General features: G+C 37.0%; 1 protein-coding gene across 1 annotated transcript; it reads right to left on the bottom strand.

The window, feature by feature from the left end:
- Nucleotides 1-1,373: 1,373 nt before the first annotated feature.
- b3galnt2 (beta-1,3-N-acetylgalactosaminyltransferase 2) lies at nt 1,374-15,776 on the bottom strand. The gene is made up of 12 exons (XM_032554005.1): nt 15,508-15,776; nt 13,923-14,049; nt 13,419-13,519; nt 9,296-9,495; nt 9,042-9,137; nt 7,258-7,368; nt 7,087-7,165; nt 6,412-6,595; nt 5,254-5,379; nt 4,993-5,152; nt 4,243-4,299; nt 1,374-2,863 (listed from the first exon to the last, which is right to left on the bottom strand). Exons 1-12 carry the CDS (start codon nt 15,626-15,628, stop codon nt 2,726-2,728), a joined length of 1,500 nt encoding a protein of 499 aa, XP_032409896.1. The 5' UTR covers nt 15,629-15,776; the 3' UTR covers nt 1,374-2,725.
- Nucleotides 15,777-23,115: the final 7,339 nt, after the last annotated feature.

Genomic DNA, 23,115 nt, shown 5'->3' with positions numbered 1-23,115 from the left:
TATGATCGATGGAAGATTTAGTTTGAATTTCCTCCTTCTCTCCATTAATACAGCTTTTCAACTCCTCTTGGGCTACGTTCACACTGCAGCATAAAGTGACCTAATTCCAATTTTTGTCAAATTGGATTATTTAGCAGTGGCCGTTCACACTTCCAAATACATGCGACATGTACGTGGGCTCCAGTGGGAACTGTAAACAATCTTAAAGTGTCCCGCATGCGCAGTAGAGGGCGCAATAATGTCACAGAGAGAGAGAGCGTGCTCGGTGTTTTGCCAACCTCCGTAAAAAAGAAGTGCTCAGTGTTTGCGGAAGTAAACGTGGATGCTAACGGTGTAGCATAGCTTACGATTTTGAAGTTGCCCGATCGTAGCCAGCATATTAACATCTTAATCCTCGTTATTGTCCGCCGTGGTTGTTTTTATTCCCGCTTGCGCATATCAGGGCGCAGAATAGTGACGTTTGTCGAGCATCTATGACGTCGGATGAATGCGACGTGGACGCTAGGTCACGTTTGAATCCGATACGTATTACATATCGGATATCCAAGCGACCTGGGTCGCATTCGAAAAAAATCCAACCTGTGTCCTTCAGACTGTCATGAAATGATCAGATTCATTAATTTATTACTGCAAAAAAACAACAACAACAATAAACGTAATTGTGTTACTTCAGGCTGCAGTGTAAACGCAGCCTTAGTTAGAGTTCAATCTTTAGAGATGTTAATCTGCTGTTCCTAGTTTAGCATTGCTTTGTGCTACTCGCATATAAACAGTTTCACTAGTTATAGCATGAGGAAAAGTGAAGAAGTTCAAAGTGTATGGATACATTTATAGCGACTGATAAACGTTCTATTCCAGAAGCCTAAGGAGAATCCAAACACAATACATTACACAAATCTGCAACTAAACATGCTCCAGTTTGTCCACAGTTCCAGTTCAGCTGATTTCATCATCTGGTAGCATCTGTATGTACGACTGAGCAGGCCTGCAAATCAAGGATTTAGAGGATTTGAGATATGTCAGTGAGTGACAACGTTTCCACATCGCTCATCAAACTTAAGACAAAAATCAATAACTCCATAATCTACAGAGGCACTCGTACAGAAAGCGAGATTATTTTTCATCTCCCGTGTCATTTCCACGCTCTCGGCTCACGACGAGGGGCTCCGAGCCAAATCAGAGGGAGAAGCTGATGGGCTGGAAAAAATGGCGTGCTTATCTAAGCTGAGAGAGTGGAACAGATGCAGGATGTGGCAGGATGTGTTATCATGAAGCCGAGTGAAAGGATGAGAGTAGGGGAAAGGAATATCTGCTGCCATGTCAGGACCTCTTTGGTTGGCAGAAAAAAATAAATAAAAATCCAAACAAAAGAGTTGTATAATTCTGCTTTAATAAAATATGAAGCATCAGCTTTCATTATTTATGAAAACAAACAGCCTGTGGGGGACCTTAGCTGTCGTAACTCAGCTTCGATCTGCCGTCTTCTGATCAACATCGATCAGTTCTCCAAAGATTTTCCAGCAGATTTCTGCTTCCTGTCGCTTCAACACAATTACCGGAGGAGTATTTCTTATTCCTTTTAAAAGAAGACTCAAGTCTGCTGACTCTCTGTTTGGAGAGGTCGAGTTTCCAGCTGAAAATAAACACCAAGCAAAGTCTTCATCTCTCTTCTTGGGTTCTTTGTTTCCCTCTCAGAGCTTCTGCTTGTCGAAGCGTCCGTTTCAGTCGCTCAAGACGTCTGCGGCGAGATCGCACACGTACGGAACGATGGCGAACAAACACGGTAAGGCCACATCACTCACTATTTGCACGAGAACTGATACAGTACAAAGAGTTGCTGCTTGTGAGAAATCTACAAACGAGGGGGGTGACAACATGTTCACAAAATAAAGCAACTCGTCTTTAAAATGCTATTAAATATTCCCTTTAGATCACATTATTAAAGCCTTCTAAAAGTAATTTTGTACATGATTCTTCTCCATCACTTAAACTTTTCTAAAATTGTTAAAACTAACAAGAATTACTGACAGTAAAATACAAGTAAATCTGAGTTTAAAGGTGCAATATGTAACTTTTATATAAAACAAATGTTTTCTCTCACCATGTTATCAATGTTTGCTGTGAGACAGATAATCGGTGAAAAGATCTCCACTGCTCCTGACCAAAAACAACCAATCAGAGCCAGGAGGAGGGTCTTAGCGCTATCAATCAACCTCATGTACTTGCTTCTTAATGTGCTAAAGGCACAGAAGCAACTTACAGATACAGGAAAATTGTTTTTCTGCTGTCATGCTCACTAATCTGAGCATTCATGACGGGTTGTGCTAGCTGCAGCGTAGCAGATAGCAATGGCGGGAGGGAGAGGGGAGGTGAGCAGCGCAAAGACGCACCGTCGGACTCTGGTTGTTTCTAGTTATCACTGGGATCACTGGGAGAAGGCAGAGGAGCTCGATTTGTTCACAGATTATCTGTCACCACATAGTGATTGTTACAACAAATATAAATATTTTTTTTATAAAAGCTACATACTGCAGCTTTAAAACAAACCCTTTATCTGCAGATTGTTTATTTTAATATTTTCAACATTATAATTCAGAAGAAAATCACTTCAAGTCTTTGCATCGTAGCAGAATATCGAACCACTGCTGAGTTTGACGTTATAAGAAACCGAACGAGGGAAAAAGTGTTTTCTTTTTACCCACAGTGCCACTGGAGCGGACCACGATCAGCGGTCCCAGGGACACCCACAGGGGTCTCCGCAGGTCCTCTTCCTGTCCCAGAGGACACGCAGCTCCTTGGCCGTGTGCTGTGGAGACGACAGCATGTCCAGGTAGCATTCCTTCTCACATAGCCAGCCGGCATCCTGCAGACAGACGTCAACTCATTATCAGCAACAAAAACTGGTTATTATGGAGCATGGATTAGTTACAGGCACGCACAACTCCGAAATGCCTCGAAATGAACTTATCTTTTGTTGGTGGAGCATAATCTCAAAATCAAATTGTTATTTTTTGAATCCCACATTAGAAAAGTAATATTTTTAAGATTAGAGTCTCATTTCTCTAAGCCATTTCTTCACTGCACAAACACAAAATTTTACCAAGTATTTTTAAACAGTTGTTAAAGGGATGTTCTCCTTTATTATTGTTGAAAAGCCGCCATTTTGAGAAACACTGCAAACATTTGACACCCAGTGCAAAGTAGTTAGTTTGCACTACCTGCCACTTTTGCCTGTTTTCCCTGTCTGAGCTTAATAATAATTATTTCAAATGCAATTTTGATGACATAGACTTTATTGTTGTTTCCATTTTGTTTTCTACTGTTAAATGTTTTTCAGAAATTAAATTTTTTTTATCTTTGAGTGGATATATGTGTAGTAATAAGCCATTATTATTACATTTTTGTTGAAAATGTGACAATACTATTGTTTATTTCAATAATTTCTAGGATCATTTGTCAGCAAGCAAAATGTGTTATTGTGACAGGCCTAATCTTGACAAAACTAACTTGCAAGTAACTTTTCAGCAAGATATAAGCAAATATTTCCTGATTATTGATGGTAAAAGTTCCAGTTACTCAAATTAAAGGTGGGATTTTTATAAATGTTTTAGTGTGAGATTGAGAGTCTGGTATAACAGATTTATTTGTTTTAAGGATTTTTACTCATCTTTACCAGGCAGGTCAATCAAAGGAAATGGTGTGTTGCTAAGCAACATTAAAAATAAATGCCACAAAGATGTAATATAAAACTTGTTTGCACAACACAACTATTTTCCAACTTAAAACATCTGTAAACTAGTTGAAGCATGCTAGATTAACAGGAAACAAAGCTCTGTCTCCAACTCAGCTGAAATGCATTTGATTGAAATTGAATTTATTCAACTGATAACATCATAAAAGGTTATTAAACATGACTTCTGCTCCAATTTTCTTTTCGAAAGAAGAAGGTATCTGTAAAATAATGACTTACAAACAAATGTACGAATAAAGGTCAGTTTTCTTTCATGCAGCTTTGATTTTATGTAACGTGCAAATGCTGCTGCTTTCCTCTGGAGGAAACATTATTTGTATGCATTATTCATTTCCCTTCTTGAGTTTTTTCTCTCTTAATGTCAAACTCTGACCTTTGTGAATCCAGTGGTAATAAAGGTGTACAGTGAACATCGGACACAACAATGTAGAACATCAAAAGCCTGATTAGTTGTTTTGCAGCTCAGAAAATGTGAATCTCATTTGTTTCACCTGATATTTCTGCGGTCCGACGGCTGCCATCCATATTCCCATGCTTACGTCTTCTCCCTGTGACAAAACAACCCAGACGGGTCGCTCATTTTTATAGAAATGATTATCTGTCACGGCTGCTAAGCATGACGGCTTATGAGGGCGATTGTAGATAAAGAGAAAGGAAGAGTGAATTTCAGCCAAAAGTTTTTAGATTAATCTCAGAAATTTTCTTTTAAAAAAAACAACACATTCAGGGTTTCAAAAGTCTGAAATTTTTGAATTTTGAAAATCAGAAATTTTTAAGAAAATTAATCTCAAAATTTGGGTCTTTTGGCAAAAAAAATTGTAATTTTTGCAAAACTTCTTAGTTTCAAAAGTAGAAAATATTTTTGCTTTTTCATAAAATTCCCTGTTTTTTTTCTAGAAAATTTCTGAGATTAAATAGCAAAATTTGGGGGATTTTTGCCAAATTTTTTCAGCTTTTGGAAAATTTCCTAGTTTCAAAAGGAAAAATATGCTGGCATTTAAGACTCAGGAATTTCCCTTTTTTTCTGTAAAATTTCTGAGATTTTTCTAGCAAATTCTCAACTTTAGAAACCTCAAGTTTTCACTGTTTTTACTAGAAAATTTCTGAGATTAATCTAAAAATTTCTTAGTTTTCTAGCAAATTTTTTGACTTTTCAAACTCATAAATTTCCACGTTTTTTTGGCAGAAATGTACTCTTCTTTTTCTATGTTCTTCTAAAGTTATAGCTAAGTGATCTCTACCTGATAGGCCTTCAGCTTCTCTGCGTTGCTGGCGAGCCACTGGACCAGGTCACGAGAAACCACGTACCCAGAGCCGCAGGCGAACGCTGGGTAAGCCGGGCTGGCATACTCCAGTTCCTGCCACTTCCCGATCCGATCCACGGCCCAGCTCTGCCTGAAACTGGGTCGGGAGGTAATATACAGTCAAAGGCAGAACCGAGGAAAGAAAAAAAAAAGAAAAGACATCATCATCATCAGGATCTGACACCGAGCTGTCCTTACTTCCCCCACCAGAAGTTTCTGCGCTTCAGACCCTTGTGGTCAATTTTCATTAACACCGAGTCCACGTCGATGTAACAATCATCATCCGTCTTCAGCAGTAGATTAAAGTCAGCATTTCCCACGGACCTGTCAGAAAAGGGAATTTGCAACTTTAATTAAAAAAAAAAAAAAAAGCACCCGATTGTTTGCAATATATCAGAGCAGATTTATTCTCTAATACCACAGCGAGAGAGAATAAGACAAGAAGCCTGCAGATAACCTTAGAAGAGCACACACTCCTGGTAAAATGCCAGAGAAAATGAGACTATGACACAAAATTTCCAATATAGTTTTGTGCAATAAATCCCACACAACTCGACAAAAAAATAAAATAAAAAATAGGTTAAAATAGGAGATATTTTATTACTCCCCTGAGGAAAATCGTTGCCACGACAGCAGCAGTGAAGCCATTTAAAACCAAACCGACAGAAAACATGTAACATGGCGCATTAGTAACATAAGGACATTTCCATCAATTATCTATACATGGTACAGTATATGACAATGTATAGAGTCAAATAAATGAGTGAATGGAAGATCCAGATATGACTGTTTGTAGGAGAGTTTAATGGCTGCTAGCAGGGATCAGAAATTAAAAGAAAAAAATAAAAATGTTGAATAACCTGCTGCAGATTTAGTACTTCCTGGCATCAATTAGAGTCAATCTGATTAATCTGAAATAAGGCTGTAGCACTGTTACTTCGCAGAGTATCTGCAGGCTTCAGCAAGGTGTCTTCACATTGTGAACTTTTCCATGTTGAGTAATCAGAAGATGCTTAAACAACCTTTCAGTTTAAGGCTGTTGCAGATTTGTTGATTTAGTTAACCTGCCGGAGATTATTTGTCGTACTCCTATTTTATCGCATCTCAAAAACAGGAATGTGTACACTTTCTAGACCTACTGCAGCTGTCAATTTAAAGCCTAATACCGCTCAGGGAGTACATTCTGCTATCTGATGACTCACAACGGTGAAGCTTCTCCGACTGGCTGATTGCAGCCGTAATTTTAGCACAAAGACGTTTTGAGGCGACGGCACGCTTTCATTTCAGGTTGCTGATTTCCTCTGAGGGCTCAGGCAATTTGGAGACAGAGAATCGAGTCATTAGCACTTGGCATACCATTTATAGAACTGAAGCAACTTGGAAGGCACGTTCCTGTAGGTGTCCACCACGTCTACGAACACCACATCGCCATGCCTGAGGCTTTCCTCCTGCAGAGTGGCGTCCTCCCGCCTCAAACCGGAGGCGTGCTTCTCCATCCTGGCAGCGCGGCCTCGCAGGAGCCCGGACAATCCGTCTTCATCTGACACCCAGATACCACCATGGAGGTAATCAGGAGCAAAACGATAGAAAAAGATAAGAGTTTTTAGATGCTGCAAGGATTTATTCTGCTAGATTTTCAACAAAAGCGCATTCTTGAGATGATAGCTAATTACTGGCTGTCAAAACAATGATAAAGCTGCAGCATGTTACAAAATGGATCATTAAGTCTGTTTTCAGAGACGCTGAATGATTAATTGAACTTTTTTCCACACAAAATGGCTATGAATTCATTCTCAAACAGAAACAGATGTAAACACATACGAGTAACAATCAATAATCCAACAACAACAGGTGTCCATTTGGCATAAGTGCAGGAGCTTTCAGGTATCTCTTAACCTGCCAGAATGAGCAATGCCTTTTTGAGCTTTTAGATTGCGATTATCTTTTTTATAACAGATGGTTCTTGGATGGATATTGATTGAACACTTTTCATAAAAAGCACAGCTGAATCAACGCCGTCGCAAGACTAACCGTAGATGGTAAACATGAATCCTCCAGCCAAACCGGGAAATCCAAGAGCACTTCTGTGAGGCAAGACGCCTTCTGCAATCTGCATTTCCAAAGAGCAAAACAACGGTTTTACAGTCTGAAATATGTAAACATCTCTCCAGGTGTGGCTTTCTTTGAGACGTAAATACTTACAGAGGAGATCTTGAGGACGCCGCCGCCATCATTGAGCTCCACGGACGAGGAGTTGACAGTGGTGAGCGGAACAGAGTCCTGACTCTCCCAAACCAGCGTCCCCTCAAAACCCTAAACAAAAACAAATTCATTCAGGTGCATGATGATGTTCAGATTTTACACTGATTTAAATAAATGAAATAATTGAACTTTTACACATTTTGTCATGTGGTTGTATGTATCTGCTCTGCATCCCCAGGACTAGAACCAAACATGCAGAAGCAGCATTCAGCTTCTATGCGCCACAAATCTGGAACAAACTTTCAGAAAACTGCAAACAGCCGAAACACTGAGTTCCTTTAAATCAAGTCTAAAACCCACATGTTTTTAGTTGCCTTTGAGCCGTTACACTGGGTTACAAAAAATATTTTTTTAAGTTGTCTATTTTTTCAACTGAATTATGACTATTTTGAACCACTGAATCCAAAAATGACACCCATTTTTCTCAATCAGGTCAGTTTTTATTCTAATTTGATCTCAGTGTGAATCAGTTACTTGAATAACTCTTAGGTTCAAGAAAAAACAGTTAAAAGAAATTCATCGACATGCAGACATGGGCTCGGCCAGAACAGGAACAGGCTCATTTTTATTTACTTGTTTTTTTTTCTTTTCTCTTACATTATTCTATTTTGAACTTTGAATGCTGTAGTCTTTCTCTGGAAAACAGATTTATAACAGTTGCTTTATTTATCAAGATGAACAAGTCTTCTTTTCTTCTTAAGTATTGAAATTGACATTATGTTATTGTGGATATATGTCCTGTAAAATTAGCTTCCTTGGGAATCAATAAAAATAAAATAAAAACAAAAGACTTGGGTTTTGTTCGCCTGCTGTGTCGACGTTTCTGTCGTCTCTAGAAATGCAAAGCTGGTGGAGAAATACCCCAAAATGACATGCAGCTATAACTGCAGCAAGAAATAATCCTGCAAAGTATTTACTCAACGGGATGAAGAACCTTTCATATTTTTATTTGCACTTCTTTGTGTTGGTCTAGTAGTGCATAAAATATCACAAATTTGCGCTTTTTAAAGGTCAAAACCTTTGTTATCTAGAATGATTCAGATGTTTTCCAAACAAAACTGCATTAAAGGTTAATGTAAAACCTAGATACTTCATTTTTGAGGCTTCACCGCCATGTGAAAAATGTGATATTCTCAATGAGGATTGAGTAAAGCAAAATGTTTAAAATGTTACAGCATGAAGAGCAGCACTGCTTCCGAGTTTAAATAAAAACAGGAGCGGACTTAAAGTTTTATCACAATATTTAGTGATAATATTGTGATAATGAAAAGTGACAGTAAGAACTATTTATTGCTTTTTTAGGTAACTATATGGCTGCTCTTGAAATACACATAAAGCATAATTTCAATCACTAAAATGCTCCCAGTAACTGCATTAAACTTTTTTTTATTGGTACTTACTAATACACATATTGAAAAAGCAGTGGAAAAAATAGCATATAATCCTGACAACATGCACAGTTTTTAGACATTAATTGGAGTTTATTGTGACAACAATAATTCAAAATCTTATGATTAGAAATTTATGGCAATAAACCCCTGATTAAAAGGTCATTTTTGTTCATAATATATATACAGATATTAGGATTTAAAAAAAAAAATCAATAAAAAAAGAAGGAATGAGCTATTTGTAAAAAAAAAAAAGAATCCATGTTTTTGACTCAAGCCTGAGGGTTTTCATCCCTGGTTTGGTTGAAGCGCGGCACCCAGAGTGGAGAAACTGACCTTGGGCAAGATGAACTGCTCCACTGGTTTGTACCACACCCAGTTCACCACGGTCCCCATGCTGATGGAGCTGAAGCGGGCTGTAACCACAGCCTCCTGCAGAGAGAAAAGAAAAACTAGAGTTATTAAAGAATCAAGAGCGTTCCACAATAAAACATGAAAGCATCAGTTTTTAAAAGTGAGGTCAGCCGAGTCCTCCAGCTGCCCCCAAGCTCAGTTTCTACCGAGCTTCACAGATAAAAGCGCTCCATCACCTCCTGGTCCAGCTGCAGAAGCTTCACCGTCACGTTGCCGTGCAGTTCAGGCCGCGTCCCACTGGAAAACACCCCGAGCCGGGTGATCACCACCGGGTGCAGGATTTTAAAGTCCAGAGCGATGGCCGACACGTCGGAGGAGACGAGCAGCGAGGGGTCGGCCACCGTCACAATCTCCATCTCTGCATCCTGACCCAACACTGCATCACAGGTGGTCGGGAAAACACATTTATTATTTATTACTGACATGCACACAGTACTTTTTCCTGTGATAAACACTCAGCGCCTTTAAAGGAAGAAAAAAAAAACTCTTTAAAGCAACACTAGCAGCTCTCTGAGGAGCTGGTTTTCTGGATTGCTCGCTTCAAAGTGAGCTCCTGCTCACCAGCGTGGCTTCTTAATTACAAAAAGAGAAGTTTATTATTCGGGAGATCAATGGAAAGATCAAGGCTGTTAAAGAGAAGCAGGGTTTTCACTTTAGATGCAATCTGCACCAGTTTCACTGCTCCATCCAAAATAAAGGCAATTAGAGGTGAGGAATCACAGGGAGTGAGTAGCGGTTTATCAAACCAAATGTTTTTCTCCCTGACAGAGTGGAATTGAACTGCAGCATCTGAAGATGTAGGTGATGTTTCTGTGCTGATTAAATGCAGAAGCTTAGCCTGTGCAAGCTTTTCAAAACAAATGGAGCTCCTGCTTGCAAAGCCCTGTTTGTGAAATGTAGATTCGCTATAACATTAGTAATAAAGCTTAATTATCACTTGCAGTAATTTTAATTAAATTAGATTTGGCAGCTAGATACTTCTGAATCTGTTTTTGTTTCGAAGCAATTCAGCTGGAGCATTATTCGTCTCCTGTAGTGTTATTAGCATTAGCCCACTGCGTATTTAGTAACATTAGCTTTGATGGTTTGTTTAGAAAAATGAGTGTAAGTTACTTTGTTCAGATATCTGAAGGCTTTGAAAACTATTACTGCAGTTTGAAAGAAACAAATGTGTAGAACCATAGAGATCTGCTTTTCCTCCTAATACTCTATGATGATAATTAACTATACAGACTTCAATTCTGTACTATAAGTTGAACTGAATTCTTGCAAATCTCTCAAGTGTGTTGGGATGATGTTTGTTGAGAATTTGTGCAGTAAAAATCAGCAACATGAATGTTTTTTTATGTGACATGTTGATTCATGTCATCTGAGCCAACAGAGCCGCAGTAGCAAAAGCAACAAATGCTAAGTTCACTCAACATCCACCTGGTGTGACAGAGGAGAGAGCGTCTGCACAGTCATCCTGAATTAAACGGTAGTGACAGAGGGGAAATGCATGAAGTGTGTTACACAATAGGCAGACTTTCACATAATAATCCTGCTTTTCTGTCTCACAGAACTTCTAAGACCAAACCTGCTTCATTTATAGTGCACTTTGAATTAAAACATGGCTTACAAAGTGATTTACATCTGTGTAGTATATATGTACAGAATATGTACACTTATACATACAGCTCTGGAAAAAATTAAGACCCCGCTGCACTGAAAACCTCCTAGTTATTCCACCAAATATTGACTTCTGAGTTAAAATATTAGTACTGTTGTTTCTAAATGAATATGAACTTGTTTCCTTTGCATTCTTTACAGTCTGGAAGCACTGCATCTTTTTCAGAATTTTGACCATTTCTCATTTTCTACAAATAAATACTAAATTTTTGCTTGGAATTTCATAGACATGTCTAGTAGTTCATAGAATAAAAGAACAATGTACATTTTACTCAAACATATCTCTGATTTTACCTATAAAAAGTAAAATCAGAGAAACTGATCATTTTAAGTGGTCTCATAAACTTTAATTTTGTAAATAAAGCTTAACACTGGAACTGGAAGATATTTTAAGTATCTAAAACAAAACACAACTACAAACATAAAACAGAAAATAACTATAAACCACACACATCCAAAACCATAAAGAATGGATTATAAAGTATCTGTAAACAAAATAGTTAATTTTAAATAATGCCCTCCCCCCTTTAACATTTCCATTCTTTATTTGTTCTTGTTAGTCTTATTTTTTTCTAACACTGCGAAGCTTTATATCTGCTGCTGCTGTTAAACTAGAATTTCCCCTTTATGTAGCAATAAATGCAATTTCTATTCTATTCTTTTTCCATTCTTTTCCAAACCTGGAAAAAATCCTATACGTTATGTTTTTCCAAACTGCAGAGAATAGCATTCGTTGTGAAAATAATTAGCATTATTAAGCATTTCTCATTGATACATTGAGGTATGAAACAGGTTTCTTTTCAAAGAAACCTTCATCAGAAACCATGAAAACTGCTTTACCTCACTATAAAAATATTTTCTAGCAAAATTAAGCATTTATAATACAGCATTTTGTTCTTTTGCTATATAACTTGAAAGCCTGGTAGGTCATAGTAATTATTTACCCGAGCTGAATATCAGAAGAAGCTGCGTGCAAAGTACAAGCTCATTTCAAAAAAACTAGAGCAAAGTTTTAAGGGGCTAATTAACATTCACCTCATTGTAGTCCCTGAGACAAATGCATCACAAACAAACACGTTTCAGCAACAAATTAACTTGTGCTTTGACCTGAATCCAGAGTCCAGCGGCTAACTGTCTTTAAAAGCAGCCGCTGTCTCTCTTTTCTCTTCCAATTACACTGAGCACCTCACACTGAAGCAGCCTGCGATTCGGAGGCAAATCACGTCAATGCGTGTGGCCATTAACACGGCGGCGGTGAGCGAGGGAAAATAAAACGCTGCTCTGACCTTAAAGGCTGTCGTCTGAAAAAAAAGTCCATTCTGATGAGCAGTAATTATGTTTTCGTGCCGAGCAGAAAACACGGAGCTGGACCGACTCTGTGAAGGTGAGAGACGGTAACTATCACTGCAGACGTCCAATCTGACAATTGATTCTGTCCAATTACAGCATATATGGTGCATCTAAGCACGGCTGGAGGGATAACCTTGGTAAAAAAAAACAAAAAAAAAAAAAAACACCACTGATTCACTGGATCAGAGTACCATAACATTTTTAAGCATATTTATTTTTAGTGCATCTGATATTTCACTTAAATAAACAGCTTTTTTCCAGGTTTATTAAAAATGTCCTTGCAGATAACCTCTAATTTGATGCAGGTGGCGTCCAAATCCCTAAAATGTGACAAATACATCCGTTTGGTATGCATTAGTTGTTAAATTAAAAAAGTTTCTAATAAATGAATTTACTAATTTAGAGGCTTTGAAATGATCCAGAACTACTAGAAAAGGTACTTTATGTAGTGTTTGTTAATATGGTAAACCTTGAGAGTGGACTTGTATTTTATATTCAGTTAATGAGAGAACATCTGGATCTTTGAATGTGTAAAAAGTCAGAGCTATGAGATGGTATTATGTCCAAAATAATACCTTGTTGACATTTTTGAGTCTAAAGACTGTAATTCCAACAATTTGAACTCACTCTCCCTTCAATTAATCGCATAATAAATTAAAATTATTCTCATAATCTGCATGTTTTATCATTTATTTCTTTTACTTTGATACTTTGAGGTGATAAATTGTGAGACTATTCAGTTTGAAGTAATTTGTTGTAGCTAAATAACAAAACGTCAAACAGAAAATTAAAATAATTCTCATAATCTATGGCACTGATTACAGTAGTTAAAATGCTTTTATCTATAATATTTATTGGCTGTTCCAGGTTTTGGAAGGTAAAATGTCTATTTTGTAAGTGAATGCAGTAGCCTTTTGTGGGCCAGCTGAGCAGAGAGCACAGCAGTAGGTGGAGGAGGGGCGATGCTTTATTAATCAGTGCCTAGCTTCATTTTATAAGCGCCACTTTTCATATTAGTGAGCCATTCCTTGTTTCATCTGCAGCAGACTTAGTCAGTCAGTCATTTCTGCAAAAGCCTTGGATGGAGAAAAGAAAGTTGTCCTTGAGCTGTGGCTGAGCATGAATAACGCTTTTTCACCTCCTTTTTTTCTGAATACTCATTCTTTTCATTCTCCCAACTCCTCTGCCGTTGTTTTGCCTCCGCTGCTTCTGACAGCACGTTGCAGGCAGAGAGGCGTACCCCGGCATTGCAGACCGCAGAACTCGACCTTCTACTCTCACCTGGCTCGCTGAAGTTCAGGAGGGAGCAAGAGTACGGATCCTCCCTGTCCTCATCCGGGATGGGACACCCATGCCGACCCACGATGAACTTCACCGCCACTCTGGAAGAAGGAGCAGAAACACAGCAGCACGATTCATTTAAAAGAAAAAAAATTAATTATTTCAACTTTTTTTGTTGTCGTTTTGTGCAACATCATCCAGCTACAAACATCTCGAAAGCCTGTCCATCTCTCTCTCTCTCCACCCTCCGTTACCATGGTTACCGGGGGGTTGCTTAAAGGCCATCCACACCTTATCGGTGCCCAGATCACCGAACGAGAAGAATGAAAAGAGAGAACAACATTGGCCACTGGTCAGGCCGAGATAAAAGGATGGATTCCACAGTCAGGCATCTGTTGCCGGCTGGAGGCTTTATTTCCACTATACGAGTTCAGAGTGAAAGTATTAAAAAAAACAGACAGAGAGAGAGAGAGGGCGATGAAGTTGGAGCGTCGGCTCACAAACCTGTGCTGGAAGTGCGGGTGATCTGTAATGTAGCCCAGCCATGTGTCTCTTATCGCTTGCCGGAGGTCATGATGGTGCCTTGCAGACAGAACTCCCACCAAAACGTCAAAGAAAGGCAAGCGCTCATCTGCATTGAAAATGTACAGATATTTCCATGTTGTGTTTGAAGTTTAAGCAAAGTGGTTAATACCATTCGTTCATTAATTTCTATTGATCATAATGCGTCGTCCATAGCCCAAACATCAACTAAATAAATGCCTCGGCCTGAGGATATTTTGGGAATTCCTTCATTTTCTATCTTTGATAGAAGCGACTGCCTCTATCAAAGATCCTGCAGAGCGTATTCTCTCTTTTGCAAGCTATACTCCTTAGAAAATAAATAAATAACCCAACATATCAGAATCCTCAGCTCAGATCTCAGAAAACGCCATGAAATCTGTATTTTAGTTTCCAGTTTTCACAAAATTCAGCTGAACAGTCACTTCTTTTTTGTTGCAAGCTGATCTGGCTACTGAGCTGGGTAGAAAAATGTAATAGCATTAAATACAAATGACATGATGGCTAATTAAACACTAATAATTAAAACAAAACAAAATAAAATAAAACAAAACACAGTGATCTGGCAACCTAGCTTGATTAAAACGAATGTAACATAAACTGGATTGTAAAAATAACCAAGAATGATGCATAGAAATAAAAAAAAAATTAAAAATAAGTATCAAGCAGGGTAATAAATGGCAGCAACTTCATATGAAAGCTTAGTTTTATCATTGCTAATTTAATCTTTTTTGCAAAATACAGATACATATTTAAGACATGCTTTGCTGAAATCATTTAAATTTGATACATTTTTAATGTGCCATGTCCTCAAACTTAAACTTAGCATTCGTTAATAACTCAGTTTTTTATATATGACAGTCACCAAATTTACTAATGTATATCAAGGCACATTTTTATGTCTAAATTCTTTGGAAAAACTAAATAATTAATGACCTTTCTTACAATAGTAAATTCAACTGTATAAACAAATATTAGGATTAGAAAACAATACAGCCAAAACAAAGCAAAAATGATTAGACAAAATATAAATATTTATATAAGCAGGCAGAGATAACAGAGATTCATGTTTTTGTTCTGATAATTAGTCTGTTCAATTATATAAAATAATTCATTCATCATCCATCAAGAGCAGCTTCATTTATACTCAAGTGTCAAAGAAGGTTCCTCATGATTCTATAAGTGGTAATCCGTGTAAAGACAGCATAAAGAACCAGATTACACACAATCCAGGGTCTAAAGTGAGTCTTTATCTACAGTCTGGGGATAAAAGGCTGAGATGCTGCGCTCCCTGACTATCCCAGCAACGCCCAGCACTACTGAACTGGAATATTCACATAATTTATCCACAAAACGCACAGAATAGCACACATTATTATACAGCTTAGCCATTAACTACTTGTTCACACACAAACTGAATAACACAGCGGGAGGTAAGCGGCAAAGTTAGCCAGCTGCTACCACGTAAAAAAGTTCCGAGGCTTCGCAGAGGTAAAGCCCGGATAGGGAGGCTAAAAATTAAAAGTACCCGAGCGTGTGCTGTTCTCCAGTGGGGTGAAGAAGAAGGAGAAGGAGGGTCGTTGTGCCAACCACAAGTGCACCAGGACGGCGACAGCACAGGGCAGCAGGAAGAGCGCTAGCCTCCGCATGGACGGAGCCCTTCATTCAGCCGCAGCAGGCTTAAGCTGGAGCGGAGTGGAGCCTCTTCCTGAGCCACACGGCGCTGCGTGGTGTGAGCCGCTCCGTGTGTGCGCTTCATTTCAGCTCCGCAGATCTCCGCCGGGCTCCCAGCACTACCTCTAGTCCTGCCTCCGCTGCTCAGGGAGCCGGACCAATGGGAGGCGGCGAATTCTGCCGTGGTGCATTCTGGGAAGTGAAGTTGGAGCGTATAGCTAGGAAGCTAGTCAAAGAAATAAAATAAAATAAAAACAATATGTTATATGAAATAAAATAAAATAAAAATTTAATTAAAGTAATAAATCTCCAATTTACGTCAGAATACAAAGGACATTGTAGATAAAAAATAAATAAATTTCCGCCAAAAATCCACAGAAATTCTTAGATTAATCTCTGAAATTTTCCCAAAAAACTTGGACATTTCGCCATTTGAAAAGTCAAAACTTGGCTAGAAAAAAAAAGATTAATCGCAGATATTTTCTTGAAAAAAAATTGATTTTTCAAATTAATCTTTTTTTAAAAATAATTTCTGAGATTAATCTCATAATCTGGAAGGCTAGCCATCTAAAGTAATATACAATTTCAGAATTGTACCATATAAATGGCGAACATAACAAACAACCTTGAGCATTTTCTTCATCAGATAGTGACACAAAAAAGTGTCTTCAGTGAGAGGCTTCTTCAAGATAATATGACTTACAACAGCATTAAGTTTCCCTCTGAGATTAATCAGAACTTAATAATTCAGTTAAAAAACTGTTGTTATTACAATTGTTGTTGTTACTATCACATCTTTTTTTTGTTTTTTTGATAAAGAACAGTAAATAGGTAGTCTGGTATCTCATAAATTAAAAGCACTGTAGTCAGACTTTTTACGTTTATAGCATAAAAAAAACACTTTTATTTCCTTGAGTTTCCTTAATTCAGCTTCCTTTCTTTTCCCTTCAGTTTGCTCTGCGAGTATCTAATGAAAACAGAAAAACACTGTGAACAGAATACAAAATTAGAATATGAATCATTTTAAACTTGGAAAAAAAACCACAGTGACATGTTTTAAATTTAGGTTTGCTTAGAGGAGAACTTTATCAAACCCTTTTGTTCATGCAAGCCATAAATCATTTAAGCAGAAACCTCTGTGCATGCAGATGGATGCATGAAGATGACTTCCTCTGACTCTGAAAGCATTAGTGTTTTTCATACAGAGGAGGGGTGTCTGCAGCCTTAAGAAAGGCTTTGCTGCTGCAGATTTTGTTTGTATTGATTTCTATAAAATTCGGTGCTGCATAAATGGCAGATTAAAAAAAACGTAACACCTTTTCTATTGATGAATAACAATGTAATAGGGTAAAATCAATAACAAACTACTTCAAAATAATATACGGTGGTTGTTAGTAAAATAAAATGAATTTAAGTTTATTCTATATACTCCCTTAGTTTGCGCACACAATTATTTTTCCAGAAAAGATTGTTTTTCTCAGAGTAACTCTTTGCTTTCTTAGCAATTTAAACAACATCTATTGGCATCCCTGGTAAAGATGTGTTGTTATTTTCTCCCTTGCTGTTGATAAATTGATTACATTTATATTAGGGTTAGGGTTTGAGCTTAATATTGCATCAGACATAAACTCAATCTGATCCTTATTGTTCTCTCAAAAAGCAGGTGAAGTTCCTCCACTTTGAAAAGCGAGGCGGTGCCACCACATTTTATGCAACCCCTCTACATCACCTGTACATCAAAGAAAATGTAATAATAATTTTTTTTCTTAGTTAATCTTTGAGCATATGATGGATAACATTATGGTAGTTTAGAAAGCGTTCCTAAAGCTTGATGTTTGTAGGGAGTTTGTGTATTACAGCATGCAATATTAGATTTTTGTTTGTTTTTTCCACTATGTTTCCAAGGTGAAAGAGGTGAAAACATATATATGTTATTTCATTCTCTTTTAGTGCATACATCCAGCAGCAGGCAGCATCACCGAGGAAATCAATAAGGGTGTCCTCTGTGTACCTGCTGTGTTTCTGCTGCAGCACCTCAAACTGCTGGAGGCTTTTAGTGATGACCTACCTGGTGACCAACATGGGCAGTTGCCCAGGGCAGCATTAACCAGTGGGTGAGGGCTGCATGAATAAAAGAAAACAAAACAAAACAGAAAATATTGCAAATATGTTTTAGTAGAAACGTACTTCATCCTCAAATTTTTGTCATTTCATGTTTTATTTAACCCTTTTAGACCTAATTTTCAAATCTCCACCTGGAAATTTTTGCTGATTTTAACTGTACACAGTTCTTTAAATGTCCTATGAGTAAATATATTTGCCCATTTATCCATAACTGGAACTTTCAATATCAATCAGTTATTTTTGCAGTCTGAGTGACCCTCATATTAATTTCATTCCCTGCTACAGTGGGGGTGAAATTACTGTAATAACACAATATTGGCTGGAAAGAGCAACGTCTCCTCTTTCAGAAACTGTTGGAATTTTTCAGCTAGCGCAAAGTGTGGCGGAATTACGGTTCTGCGAATTTGCCTGGCTCATCACCAATCCTTTTGGTCTAGACGGGTTAAAAGGGCAGTATTATATATTTTCTAGGTACATAATGTCATTATATAGCACAATCAAGTAACCATGTTATCTTCAGTTGTAAAAATTCTATATATTTCAAATATGACTTAAAAACAATGTTCACTTTAAAATTTGGCGCTTTGAATTTGGGCCTCTGTCTATTTAAAACCACCACTCTTTCTGAAACGCTGCCTTCAGGAAGTCATCACAATATCGCTCCACTATTAACTCTTTAACAAGGTTTTTCCCAGAGTTGCACAGAGATGTGGCTCATACAATGAGCTCAGCAGATGCACAGCTCCACCAGGTATTTGCTAATTGCTGCTGGCTAGTCTGAAGGAGCAGAGTGGTGGAGACATGGGGGACGCGTGCTCTGTGAAGTGGAAGCTTGGAAACTGCAGCTCTGAAAAGGAGCTGCACCTTGAAGGCGGGGCTTGGTCCATCCAGGCATTTTGCACTGCTGAATGGTTGAAATCTAGATTAAAGGATTTCTCAAACATGCTTAAAACAATCAAAGAAACACACCAGGTATGGTTTTGATGAGCCAACATTATTAGATGATGCAAAGCTCAAAAAAGTCAATTTTACATTATACTGCCCCTTTAATCTCATAATCAATACATCTTATAAATTATCTTGTAGTTTCAAAATGGCATACTTGAGTAGCATGTTCTCCTGTTTTTCCCATTTTGAAACGTGGCTGTAAGAAAAATGTGCCTGTGTCATGTTCAGATTAAACAGATGCGACTCTGATCAGATTAAAAAATATTCATTCAAAAATCTTTCTGGACATTTTTATAGCAATTGTTAAGGATGTTATTTAGATTGGAAACAGAGATTTTATTTAAAATAAAAGAACAAGAAAGAAAAGAAGAGAAAACCATTACTTGTTAAAAGTTGATCTGAATATGCAAATTGATAACAGAAGTTTTCTAAATTTTCAGTGTGGGATTATTTTACTTCAATAACAAAGGCTTTTAGTTAGTTTTTATTCTTGCAGCTTCAGTATAGTGATTTATTTCCTTTTTTTCCAGCTGAAGATAAAGGCTTGTCTCATCCCACTTTACTGTGGCATCCAACTTTTGTCCCCTATGTCTTTTACTTTCACCTCACATTTTATTCATAAACTGCACCATATGCATGCACTAACATCTCATGTTTCAGCTTGTGTGAGTATCTGTGTGTGTTTTCTCCCTTTTCCCCTCGACTCTGCAGCGCTCAGAGCATCCAGGATTCACTGTTTTCTCTATAAATTTCTCTTTATTCATTCCAGTCCCAGCTGAGACTCATGTTCCCCATAATATCAAGTCTATTTCTTGAATTTCACATTTATTTTTGGCACACAGGATATATATTTCTCCCGGTTTCAGAAAACCAACAGTCTGGGGACACAGTCGACTGCAAGGAAAAACTCAGACAACATTGCACTTTGAGGTAAATTAGTCATCTGAATTTAATATTTATGAGTATTTTTACTTCGGTTTGGATTATCCATCAACAAACATTACTGTTGGTTTGGAGAAAAAGCACCCAAATTCCCTTTCATCACGACTATGTGGGTGTGGATTGATCAGATATTACTAGCGGTGAGCAGCTGCACACAGAATACAGTGTATTCATTCAGGACCTCATCATTCATTGTCAGGCATTGACAGAGAAAATGTATTTCTGCTGCCTTTGATTTAAAAGAAATATATGGATGGCACTCTGCAGCACAGCCAGTCCCGAGGCTTCACAATCCTCCTTCATAGCTGCTCATGTTTTTATCCACAGCTTGATCCGTTCAGATTAGAGGAGAGAAATCGTTGAGAGATGCCAGGATTTGCATCATCATGCAAAAACCCTCACATGCAATTATCTGTTTTCATCAAACGTAATCTGCTGCAGCATCCAGGTTCTTTTTTCATGTTTTTCTGTGATACACAGGTGCATCTCAATGAGAGAGAGAGCGTACAGTGGAGGTTTATTTATTTGAGCAATTCAGTTTAACGGCACAAAACAGATGTTTTATATACAACAATGTAGTTGAGCCACTGTAAGAACATAGACAACTTAAAGAGAGGAGTACATTTTTGGCAAAAAACTCAAACATTTTTAGATTAACCTAAAAACATGAATAGAAAAAAATAAAGACATGTTTGAGTTTGGAAAGTTAAATATTTCCTTGAAAAAAATGCTGAAATTTTTAGATAAATATTAGAGATGTTCAAGGAAAATTGACTTTGTGTGAAAGTCGTTCATTGAGTCCATTTTATTTTATTGTTTTATTTTATCTTTTAACAAACCTTTACAGTTGGAGAAACATACATGTTTTTGTTTTGTTTTGTTTTGTTCTGTTCTCTTCTGTTCTTCTACATTGAGACAGTTTTCCACAGGGTGACATGCCTGTATAAAAATCCTATAATTCTGTAACTGTATAATCCTATAACTGTATAATAATCCTAAAATTGGGAAAGCATCATTATCCCTGATGCTTTCCCCAATTTCTTCCTACCACCTAACTTTTCCCTAAAATGTTATCATGCAGCGCTCAATGAACAGTCAGCTGTGTTGGCAATGACCTAACACTCCTCGCGGAGGATATAAGCTTATTAGAAATTTGAGTAATAACAGGAACCAGTAATTAGAGTAATAAATATGAACCAGTAAATGACAAAACAAAAAGTGAAAAATAAACAAAACAAAATAAAAACAACAACAAATATTTCCATACCAAGGCAGGTTGTTAAAAAATAATATAAATTAATGAACAGAAAAGAACATAATCATAACAATTAACAAAATTGGAAGTTTAGCACTATGTGCAATGAATTCATATGACAATGTTTTGACTTTTTAAAGTGAATATCTAAAAATAAATTCACTTTTTGAGGAGGATGGAAAGAGCTATAATATGAAAAAAAAAAAAAACAGTAGAAGGAGCTTATTCTATTCAAAGTTGAGGCTGTGAATGAATGGGCACAAAACGAACAGCTACAAAATAAACATACAATAATAACAAAGGGTATTATTGTATGTATACTTCATGCAAATAAAGGCTCTGCATGCATTATCTTCTCCTCTGTGTGCTTTTGCAGGGAAACAAACTGAGGTCGAAATGAATCAGATATTTTTTTAAAAAGTGTCACAACAGATGTAGAGAGCATCCAGATGGCCTGTGGCTCCACTCAGCCACAGGAGGTCTCCACTGCACAACAGCAGCAGCATGTTTCCTCTGTGAGACTCAACCATTTGGCCTTTAATGCTCCCAGTGTGATCAGACACTGGCTGGAAACCTCAAAGAGGCGAGACATGAAGCGGAGAGACACAAATGGGTTACCGTTTTCCTTTAATTCATTTGATTCTTCAAAGGGTTTACAAAGCCTTCTATTTAAATGCTTTTCCTCCATATTATCATTCATACAGCTGCTCGTTTTATTGGCACATCCAGGCTCCAGCGTGATCATACTGTGCTGAGTACAGGGCCAGCCGCATTTATTGGCACCGCTGGTAAAGATGCTTAAATATTCTTAAAATAAATTCAGCCCGTATTGCAGCATTTTTTTAATCCCACTAAAAAATTTAGAAAAATCCAACCTTTTGATTTTAGTTCCTTAAAAGAAAATTGCTTGTACAGTGCATAATTCCCAAATAACAAATGTACTTTCCTTTTTAAAGTTCATCCAATTTTTCAAGAATGTATTATAATATGACAAAATAAAGCAAATTTCTCTTTGCCAACCACTCTTCAAAATGGTAAAAACAAGAAAACATGGCAATTAAGTGAGGTAAATGTGTAGAAAATGGTGGCATCTTGGAATATGCAAGTCTTTGTAAGAATAAGAAGAGGTTATCCACATGCCGTGTTGTTAAAAAAATGTCTTCTTTCCTACCATATCAAATGTAAACGTGAAATTTTCAAAATGCTTCTGCAAATTTAACTGGAGTCATGTGATTTGGTCAGATTAGGCCAAGATGTTTTAAAATGTTGTCTATATAAAAGAACAATAATATATAAAAAAAACAACTTTATACCTAATGTTAAGTATGGTAGAGGTTCTGTAATGCTGTGGGTCTATTTCTTTACAATCGTCCCTGCTTTTCTTCTGAGAGTGCAAAGCATTATCGGCACCTCAAAATATCAAGAAATGTAAAAAAAAAAAATCTGCATTAAAACTGAAAATGGTTTGCTATTTTTATTTATTTGTTTTTATTTGTATTTTTCCAGGCATACCGTATGAAGAAGCTTCTTGGCTTCATGTAGCCGAGAAACAAAAACACAAAATATCTTAATACACTTGAAATAAGACAAAACTAACTTACAAATAACCTTTCAGCAAGAAATATGAGCTTGTTTTAAGTCAATAACTTCTTGATATTGATGAAAAAGTACTAATTCCATCGACAAATTATTTAATTCATAACATAACATTGTTATAAGTGAATTTATCTTCCAATAGAACTAATATTTTTTAAATCAATATTAAGAAATTATTAACTTAAAACAAGCTCCTATGTCTTGCTATAGAAAAAGCAAAAACAAAAAAAAAGCTTCATTATATGGAGTAGTGATTCAAAACATTTGATCTTTATGGCCATTTATCCTACATCCAATAATAGTCCTGCAGCATAATCTCAACAATCTGTATTATGTGAATAAAAACATGATTACTTCTTAGAATAAGGTTTTTGTCTGCACTAAAATTAAAGGTTGAAATTTTCCCAAATATTCAGTGTGAGATAAATCTTCTGTTTTGAAAAATTAATTGGATTTTAATGCTTTCTACATTATCTTTTACCAGGGGTGCCAATAATTACATCTGGCGCCGAAACACCAATAAAAGTCAATAACAGTGCGACATTTCATATTATAACAGTCCTCCCTGTTGTAGACAGAAACAAATCCATGCATTTG

Source organism: Xiphophorus hellerii, chromosome 22, assembly GCF_003331165.1.
Source record: "Xiphophorus hellerii strain 12219 chromosome 22, Xiphophorus_hellerii-4.1, whole genome shotgun sequence".
NCBI classification, from domain to species: domain Eukaryota; kingdom Metazoa; phylum Chordata; class Actinopteri; order Cyprinodontiformes; family Poeciliidae; genus Xiphophorus; species Xiphophorus hellerii.
Note: the sequence above shows the minus strand (reverse complement) of the source record. Positions and strands in the feature narration are given on the sequence as shown.